The sequence below is a fragment of the Drosophila willistoni genome, chromosome 3R (genome assembly GCF_018902025.1).
Source record: "Drosophila willistoni isolate 14030-0811.24 chromosome 3R, UCI_dwil_1.1, whole genome shotgun sequence".
In the NCBI taxonomy this organism is placed as follows: Eukaryota; Metazoa; Arthropoda; class Insecta; order Diptera; family Drosophilidae; genus Drosophila; species Drosophila willistoni.
In genome coordinates, this window is record NC_061086.1 from 3,866,287 (window position 1) to 3,877,150 (window position 10,864).

Here is a 10,864-nt window from a genome sequence, read left to right on the forward strand (position 1 = left end):
CAAATTTGATTGCATGAGGTAAAAAAATACGGGAGATAATCAAGTTTTTCAAATTACGGGGGCGGAAAAGGGCGTGGCAAAATTTTTATACATACAAAATGTGTGCATTTACTAAGCGAATATACATACCAAATATGGTGTCTCTAGCTAGAATAGTTTTTGAGATAAACGCTTTTTTTAAATTGCGGGGGCGGAAAGGGGCGTGGCAAAAATTTGAAATAAACTTGATCACTCTACATACTACACGAGTCTACATAAAAAATTTGGTGGCTCTAGCTCTTATAGTCTCCGAGATCTAGGTGTTCATACGGACAGACGGACAGACGGACAGACGGACGGACGGACGGACAGACGGACATGGCTAGATCGACTCGGTTGTTGATCCTGATCAAGAATATATATACTTTGTGGGGTCGGAGATGCTTCCTTCTGCCTGTTACATACATTTTGGCGACTTTAATATACCATTTCACCCTATGGGTGTATGGTATAAAAAGAGCTAACCTTAAGTAATAAGCAGCAACAGTTTGACGTCGAAACGATGGGTTACCAATGGCGGCAGAGGGGGGCGGCTGTGGGTGGTCGCTTAGGGGATGGAGAGTGTATTATTCTGTTGTGGCGCATGTGAGTACTTTGCCGGGCAGGAGAAGGGCGGGGAGGCAAGTCAGTTTGGTTGACTGAGCGCAATGCATGGCAGTACTCAGAATGCAACGAACCATACGTAAAGTGTTTGCTTGCACTCACTCACACAGTCTCATATGTAAAACAGAGTGAGCTATAGAGAGAGAGTGAGAGAGGTGGACAGAGGGGATCAAGATGAGACGGGACGGGTACACGCGCTCAGCTTTTGTATTGACGTACTTGACGACGACCGAATGAGACTCTCGACAGCGATTTCCCCCTCAGCATTTGGAACTACATTTTAAATTCTCATCGCTTACCCACAACATTCGCCAATTAGACTTGGCTGTGAACGGAACTGCAAACGAAAATTTCGCAATAATTCTGCCGTGTAAAAGTCGTAATAACGCATTTTCTTTAAAATGGCAAATGTTACTTGTGGAGCGAATGTGATTTGGTTCCGTCATGGCCTGCGACTCCATGATAATCCCGCTTTGCTGTCTGCCCTCGCCGACAAGGATCAGGGTATAGCCCTAATACCCATTTTCATATTCGATGGCGAGAGTGCAGGTAACCGAAATCGAGAGTCACACTGACATATAATACGCTGGCGCCCCTCAATTACTTACAACTATTAGAAATACAAATGGTGCAGCTTAGAATTTGTTTTTTTTTTTCACTTTGGTGGCATTTTCTATTCCCGTCAACAAATGCCAAATTGACAGTTTTCCAAAACGATGAAGAAAGATGCAAAAAAAGAGATAATGTTGCTCTCTGTCGTGAGTAAATACTTTTGCTTGGCAAATGCGTTTTTTATTTTGTTTTCAATGCAATTTACGGGGAGAATGCAAATGGATAGCTTGTGTGTGTGAGAGAGAGAAAGAGTGAGAGAGGTAGACTAACTTTTTACCCGATAACAGATATTTAAACTGAGTATAAAAAAACTTACATATACTAAGTAAACAGCACAATCTGTAATGTTAAAGCAATATATTGCAATCACCTACCCAGAAGCCTTTCAGCATCTTGAATACATTAGATGCTCTTACAAACTATTCAATATAATTAAAATCGTAGAATTGGATGTGTAAATAATATGATCGCATTAAATGTTTTTATACCCTTGCAAAAAAGGTATATTAATTTTGCTCAGAAGTGTGCAACGCATAGAAGGAAGCATTTCGACCATATAAAGTGCATATATTATTGATCAGCACGACGAGCCGAGTTCACATAGTCATGTTCGTCCGTCCGTCTGTTCGTCTGTCCGTCCGTCTGAATCAACGCAAACTCCTCCTAGACCGTAAGAGCTACAGAGCTGAAATTTTGCATGTAGGCATGTATATAGTGCAAAGGTTGTCTGTCTCGGATGAACTGTTCCAAATTTGATCAAGATCGGGTGACTATATCATATAGCTTCCATAGGAACGATGGGTCGAAAACAGTGGCTTTGAACAATAACTTCGTTATTTCCCATGCTAATATAGCGAGTAAAACACGTCTATCTCTAGTGAGCTCTCCATAAAAACTGAGCCGCTCTCATTCTTTTTATTTGAACCTCTCTGTTCTTTTCTTTAAAGTGAGACAGCACGCTTCTCGTACTGTACCATTGCATAAAACTTAATACTAATTTGTAACAAAGAAAAGAGTAAGATATACTTAATTCTAAACATATTGCACTGGGGGAAAGAGTAAGATATACTTAATATTAATACATATTGCTACACTAAGATTGAAGGCCGTTCTTTCGCAAACATTAGACTTTCTAGATAAAACGTTTTTGCACTTTGACGACTACAGGTGAGGAAAGAGTTACCAAAAAACTTGCAAGGGTACACAAACTTTGACGCCGTCGAAGTTAGCTACGGTTCTCTGTTTTTTTTTTTAAATTTTCTGCTTGGCACTACTTTTCCAAATGTATTGTCTATAATTTATGTGAAAACAACTAACAAGAATTATATATTTAAGCTTTATGACATTTATTTTAGCGACCTATTTATTTCAATCGTTCGAATGAGCAGGCTCAAGGTCATTTTCGGGAAAATAAAAAATGAGCAGGTCGTAAATAGAAACTATCTACAAGTTACATCCCCTGTGAATGAAAAACATTTCAATTACATAGATCTGAGTAACCAATGATTGAATTTCAAATTCTTGTGACTAAAATTTGTGAACTCCAGGAACAAAGATCCAAACAGTACGGCAGCTGGATTATAAGGTTTTTTAAGAAAGCGGCAAACATCTATTTTTCCATATATTACCCATGGCTTATAGCCATACTGAAGTGATACTGAATGATATTTTCGATTTGATTACACTTTTATACCACGTCTCGCTTCATTTTCTATCATATTTTTTTGCTGATTTTGTTTAATGTTCGATATTTCACGAAGCGATAAAGCAGTATGAATAATTATATAAAAGAAGGAAGTACCAGAGGGCCGGGGCTAACTTCGACCGCGTCAAAGTTTGTATACCCTTGCAACTTTTTTGGTAACTCTTTCCTTACCTATAGCCATCAAAGTGGAAAAACGTTTTATCTAAAAAGGCTAATGTTTGCGAAAGAACGGACTACAACCTTAGCATAGGAAAAAACGAAGTTATTGGACAAAGTCACTGTTTTCCACCGATCGTTCCTATGGGAGCTATATGATATAGTTACCCGATCCGGCTGAATCCGAGATATACAACGCCTGCAGTATATACAAGCCTACATACAAAATTTCAGCTCTGTAGCTCTTACGGTCTAGGAGGAGTTTGCGTTGATCCAGACGAACGGACGGACGGAAGGACCCTTTTTGCAAGGGTATAAAAATAATAATGACAATCAATCTATATAAATATGGTTTGTATGTATGTTAATAAATGATTCAGTATTTTATAAAAATTCTACTTTGACTCCCAATAAAACGAAATGTATTACTCTAAACAAATACAAAAACAGATCGTAAACAGTATTGATTGATTGTTTGATTACCATTGGTATAAAATATTAAAAGACTATAGACAGACTTTGCTGGATAAACGAATTTATTATTGTACCTATATATATTTACGACATTCCTTATAGAAGTTATAAGTTTTTGGTATTAATACCTTTTCCAAAAGAGATGTTAGACATTATATATACTGATCGTTTACCATTATTTACTGATTTATTAGATCCTCAACAAAGGTGTAACTTGCATTGGTTTCAAATTGCAATTTGTTGTCAAAATACCAACCCATGTACAATTTATAATCACCTGTGGGGAGTGGAAGCTTTAGCAATTCCGGTCGCAAATATAAACCATCTACAAGTTGTGTACCCTGCAAAAGGAAAAACCTTTATTATATAGAACTGATTAAAGATAATTCAATTCAAATTCTTACAAGAAATGGACATGTGTGATTAAAATTAGTGAACTCCAGGAACAAAGATCCAATCAGCATGACAGCTGGATTGTAGGGATGCTTAAGAAAGCGACAGATATCTACTTTGGAGTTCATAAGCCATGGCTTATATCCATTGGCTCTTTTAAATACTTGCAAGTGTAGAGATATATCGTTGGCCGGAAGGAGAACACTTGCATTACAATATGCAGCAATTCTGTTACGTTTAATCACCTTCAAGCGACAGTAATTTATCACGACCCACGACGTATTGTAGCTCTCACATACCATGTTAGTTAATTTGAAAACGACGCCATTCTGCTTCAACCATACGGTTTAGTTGTAGAGAAGAATAAGATTCCAGGATATCATTTAGAAACTTACGTTCAATTCGATATTCAAGCTCACAAAAGTGGCTAAAATTGCGAAAATGACTACAAATCCTTTCATCCCGTTAAAATTTGAGTGATACTGAACGATATTTTCGATTTGATTACACTTTTATACCACGTCTCGCTTCATTTTCTATCATAATTTGCTGATTTTGTTTAAAGTTTGATATTTAACGAATCAATAAGTATGGATTATTATATAAAACAAGGAAGTAAAATATTACTGGCACGTGGGAATTTAATCTTTTTAAAGTTTTAGCAATCCATATAAATATGGGTTTTATGTCTGTTAATAAATGATTCAGTATTTTGTGAGAAAACTGTTACTTTAACTCGCAATAACGGGAATGTATTAATCTAAACAAATAAGAAACAGAACTCAAACAGTGTTGATTGATTGTTTGATTACATTCGGTATAAAATAAGTACTAAAAGACTTTAGACAGATTTTGCTGGATAAACGAATTTTATTAATGTATATATGTACATACAGTTTTTGTGAATAATACCTCTTCCAACAGAGCCGTTAGACATTTTATTTACTGATATTTTACCATTATTTACTGATTTATTAGATCCTCAACAAAAGTAAAACTTATATTGGTTTCGAATTGTAATCTTTTATCAAAACGCCAACCAAAGTACAATTTATATTCACCAGTGGGAAAAGGAAGCTTGAACAATTCTGGTCGGAAATAGAAACCATCTACAAGTTGCGTCCCCTGTGAATGGAAAACATTTCAATTACATAGATCTGAGTAACCAATAATGGTTGAATTTCAAATTCTTACAACATAGGGACATGTATGGTTGAAATTTGAGAATTCCAGGAACAAAGATCCAAACAGTATGGCAGCTGGATTATAAGGATGCTTAAAAAAGCGGCAAACATCTAGTTTTCCACGTATAACCCATGGCTTATAGCCACTTGCCCTTTTTAATACCTCAAAATCTACTGATATGTCGTTGGCCGGAACCAGAAGAGTTGCATTATAATATGCACCGATCCTATTACGTTTAATCACCTTCAAGCGACAGTAATTTATCACGACCCACGACGTATTGTAGCTCTCACATACCAAATTAGTTAATTTCATAACGACGCCATTCTGCTTAATTCAGAGGGTTTAGTTGTAGAGAACAATAAGATTCCATACTGTTATTTAAAAACTTACGTTCAATTCGATATTCAAGCTCACAAAAGTGGCTAATATTGCGAAAATTAATAAGAATGCTTTCATCCCGTCAAATTCTGAATAAAAGTAAAACATATTTTTTAATTGATTACTCTTTTATACTGCGACCCGCTTCATTTCAGCTGATAATTTTTCGCTGACTTTACTGATTTTGTGTTCGATAGGATACTATAATTATATAATTTTGGCTGGACGATAATTTCAGCCATGCCGAAGTTGGTATACCCTCTCTGTTTCTGTTAATCTTGCTTTGCTACAGGCGTAAAAATGGAAATAAAGTTATTGATAAAAGGCTCTGTTTGATATGATATAGTTACCCGATCTTAATTGTACAGTCGATAATAGGGATACTAAACTGATAAACATTAATTTTACCGACAATATGATACATGTATGATATAGTGATCCGATCCGGCTGAATCCGAGATTTGCAAACCTGTGTAGTACATAGAAAAAATGGTAATTTAAATTTCTTAGTTAACGACTTGAAGTTGAAAAATATTCTTTACTGTGAAATATTTTCAACGCTTATAATTAGATAAGTTACAATTATGATACTTATATCTGAGTATTATTAAATTCCAATATTCCAATATTAAATTCTAATATTCTCAATATTTATGCTGAAATAGTTATATAAGGAACTTTAAAAGATTTCAACTATATTGCATTTTAAGATTGAAATATGAATAAATAAATATTAAATTTAAAGACCAAATGTATGTCTAATGTCTTTTCTCATGATCCATTGCAAGCAAATGCTATCTTGCTCACTCTTACAAGCAGAGGAGTACTCTATGCATTAATAGAAGCTGATCAAGAATGGGTATACTTCCTTCTGCCTGTTGCATACATTTTGGCGACTTACATATAAATTAAAATCTCTTAAGGTCTTAAATTTAACTAATTAGTTTTGATGCAACTAATCGCGATTATTTAGTATATCTGTGTTTCTGCTATTTTGAAGGAAATTTTATTATAACTGTCAGATTAAGATTCTGGATTTCTTTTCACTGCACTTTATCTTAAGGAAACTTCCACATTTTGCATTTCGAATATAGGTACCAAAGATGTCGGCTACAATCGTATGCGCTTTCTGCTGGACTCGCTGCAGGATCTTGATGGTAAAGTTCAGCAGGCCACTGAGGGTCGGGGACGTTTGCATATATTCCAGGGTCAACCCAAGGAGATATTCCGTCGTCTTCATCAGCAACTGCAGCTGAAGAAGATCTGTTTCGAGCAGGATTGTGAGCCAATTTGGAGTCAAAGGGATGCTTCGGTGAAATCTCTATGCCAGGAACTGGGCATAGAGTGGGTTGAAATGGTCTCGCATACTCTATGGGATCCTCATACTGTAATTGAGACTAATGGTGGTATTCCCCCCTTGACATATCAAATGTTTCTAGTGAGTACACATAAGACGACTCTTTAAAAACATTTCAAAATTCTCTCCTTTTTCTGTAGCACACAGTTGAGATTATTGGACTGCCACCGCGACCAACTAATGACCCTAACTGGAATAATGTTGGCTTCGTTGAGATCTCTCAGGAATTGCAAAGGGAGCTGAAATACTTACAGCACTTCCCCACGCCGGAATACTTTAATATCTATTGTGATAATATGGGCTATTTGGCCAAGATCAATTGGCGTGGTGGCGAGACTGAGGCCCTGTTGTTGCTCCAGGAGCGTCTCAAAGTGGAGCAATCGGCCTTTGAGAGGGGCTATTATCTACCCAATCAGGCCTTGCCAAATATATTGGATACGCCCAAATCGATGAGTCCCCATTTGCGTTTCGGTTGCCTTTCAGTGCGCCGATTCTATTGGAATGTTCATGATCTCTTCAAGAATGTCCAGCTGCAAGCCTGTGTGCGAGGTGTCCAAATGACAGGCGGATCCCATATAACTGGGCAGTTGATATGGCGAGAGTATTTCTATACCATGTCGGTGAATAATTCCAATTATGATCGCATGGATGGCAATGAGATTTGCTTGAATATCCCATGGTCCAAGCCGCATGAGGAGAAACTGGAGCGTTGGCGTTTGGGTCAGACGGGATTCCCGTTGATCGATGGCGCCATGCGGCAACTGTTGGCCGAAGGTTGGCTTCATCATACGCTGCGCAATACGGTTGCCACTTTTCTGACCCGTGGCGGACTCTGGCAGAGTTGGGAGCACGGTGTACAGCATTTCCTAAAGTACCTACTCGATGCCGATTGGTCTGTATGTGCCGGCAATTGGATGTGGGTGTCGAGTTCGGCATTCGAGAGGCTATTGGATTCATCGCTGGTTACCTGTAGTCAGGCCATGGCCAAGCGTTTGGATCCCGATGGCTTGTATATCAAGCAGTATGTGCCGGAATTGCGAAATGTCCCCAAGGAGTATATGTAAGTTACAAGTTGTCGGCGCGGATCAATTGATGATGGCATTTCTCTGTCTCCTTTTCAGTCATGAACCATGGCGCATGTCTGCTGAGGATCAGGAGCGTTATGAGTGCTTGATAGGAGTTCATTATCCAGAGCCCATAATCGATCTATCGTTGGCTCTTAAACGGAACACTTTGGCCATGACCAATCTAAGAAATTCGCTGATAACACCACCGCCGCATTGCAGACCCTCCAATGAGGAGGAAGTGCGTCAGTTCTTTTGGTTGGCAGAGTCCATGTAATGTACAGGGATTTTCTAATGGAATACCAATTGTTATCTTTCAAATAAATAATTAGCCAAATTAGCATTTAATTCACATATTAATATATATGTATATATATCATTAATAATGCTTTATTTTTCGTTTTCGTTAATTTAAAATATTTACTACAATACAATTTGTATTTTTCCCATCATCATTTTAACAGCTTATGTTTTTTAAAAAATCCTTTTTTTTGTTTTTAATCGTGTATATATAATGTTATTACATATTATTATTATTATTATCATTTTGAATTACGTCATATTCAAATTAAACGCAATTTAACAGCAATTTGAAATAATTAGTTAATTAGTTAAATTTCATCGAGCAAAAATTGAACGCGAATTAATTTTTTCATTTTCTTGGGGTGATAAACAAATGCAAATGTTTTTAATTAATATTAATTACGGTTTTTTATAATTTTTTACTAAATTTTCATTTATTCTTCGTTTTGTTTCTCGTGTATATTTTATTTTACTGCCTAAAATTTTGTTTCTAGAATTTTATTATTTTCTTTTTTTTTGTTTTATTATATTTTTGTGTGTGTGAGTGTGGCATGCATTATATGTTTGTGTGGGACCTAAAATGAAGTTTTATTGTATTGAAATTTGAGTCCCTCGACAGTTTTGTTTTGTTTCGTTTTTTTTTTTTCAAAATACAACTTAGTTAAGAATAGATATATATGTATATTGAGGCTTAGATAAATTTATATATGGGAAGTTAAAAATCCTTGATGACCAGTTGGGGGGAAGTGGGGGAAAAGTTTGCAATGTATTGTGGACAAAAAGTGGTCCTACAGAGAAAGTTGCATGAAACAATAAATTCTTTTGCAGCCTATTGCATACTTTAGGGGGTGAATTTCATTCCTCCAATTCATATGCCTTGATTCCCCACCCTTTTCGCTGATTAGTGGATAAAGTCGTTTTGCAGAGGCGTGTGGAAAAGCAAAAGTTTAAAACTTCGATAAGTTCCGAATTTAAGACGAACATTGAGAGTTTAAATACACACAAAAATCTAATAAGTTGATAAACTGGATACGAGATAGTTGAGTAAAATTAAACCAACTTGTACGTGAACGAACATGAACTCACACAGCAAATAACAATAGTAATAATAATAAATATTATTATTATACTTTATTTATATTATTATATTTATTATTTTCTTTTGCATTTCTTTGCATTGTTTAACGAATTGTTTAAAGTGTGTGATTCGTCTGTATACATTTTTATTTAAGTATATATATACATGTGTATAATATTTATAGGCTTATGCATTTTTTATATTTATATATGTAGTATAACTGAGTGAGCGACCGACCGACTGACCGACCAAACGACTGGGTACAAAGTGTTGGGAAAAAAAAACGAAAAAGAAATAAAAAGCTGTTGCCCCATTAAGTATGCAATACTTTTTCATACAGTTTTTTGCAATATTGTTAATCGGTATCCTTATCCCATTTGTTGCTTCCGGTGAATGCTTTAAGCTTATGAGGTTCAATTAAATTCATTTGCCATAATAAATTTGACTTAAGTAAGATTTATATATTTTATATATATATATAGATAAATATTTAGATTTTTAACTGGGTACATATGTGTGAATGAAAATATATATGTGTATAGTTGTATCTGTCGTGTTTAGTTTAATATCAGTTAAAAGCCATTCCATATATATTTCAATTTTTAATTTATCTCAAGAGCAAAATGGTTTAGGTATTAGCTTTTTTGTTTTGAAAATGGACGTTTTTTAGTTAGGATAGATATCGTCAAGGTATTGCTTCTATATGCCAATAACGAAAGTAATTCAAATCGTTTGGCATTGGAAGCAAGACCGTAAAGGTTTTTGTTTGTTCTTTTTTTTTTTTTTTTTTTTGTTTTGAGCAGAAAAGTTAAAGCGGCAGGCAGAAAAGTTATTGCAAGTTAAGGTTTTCTGAGGAATGTGTAAAAGCCAAAAGGTGGTTCATTTCTACTTGATATGAGAATCTAAGCAAATAGAGAGAGAGAGAGAGAGAGATGTGGTTTATGGGAAACTCCCTTTTGTATTTCTTTTTGGCAGTTTTTCTTAGTATACAAATTGAGATCTTTGCTCTATAAGACAAACAAAAGTTAATTCGTCACCATTCGACTCTAGATCAATATGATCTAATCAATTATTGAGGCTATACGTAAAGAAAAGTTTATTAATTTGTGAAACAAACTCAGTTACCAATGCCCAAGGTGCTTGACCGTTTGCTCCAATTTGCTTTGCTCTTTTGAAATGCAAATCAAATGCAGGCATGCCCACACATGTGAATTGCAAATAGATTTCTTCTCTCTTTAACGAGATTGAACACAAATATTAAATGTATATATAAATTGAAAATGCTCGAGTGACTGATAAAATTTCCTTTGCCATCCGCTGTTCTTTCTGCTTCAGCCTACATCGACTGTAATGAAGACGATGAGGATGATAATGATGATTGTGATGTCGATGATGGAGGAGGAGGAGTTCGGTATTTTTTTTTTGGTTTTGTTTTATTCATTATTATCAATTTTTTTATATCATGTCAATAATTGATTTACTTTATACAATTAGCTGTCATTTATATAACTTTC

General features: G+C 35.5%; 1 protein-coding gene across 1 annotated transcript; it reads left to right on the forward strand.

Moving 5' to 3' along the window:
* Positions 1–951: 951 nt before the first annotated feature.
* Positions 952–8,317, forward strand: LOC6650240 (cryptochrome-1). Its single transcript, XM_002072777.4, has 4 exons — positions 952–1,191; positions 6,643–6,986; positions 7,046–7,965; positions 8,027–8,317. The coding sequence occupies exons 1-4, from the start codon at positions 1,044–1,046 to the stop codon at positions 8,244–8,246; spliced, it is 1,632 nt and encodes a 543-aa protein (XP_002072813.1). The 5' UTR covers positions 952–1,043; the 3' UTR covers positions 8,247–8,317.
* The last annotated feature ends 2,547 nt before the right edge of the window (positions 8,318–10,864 follow it).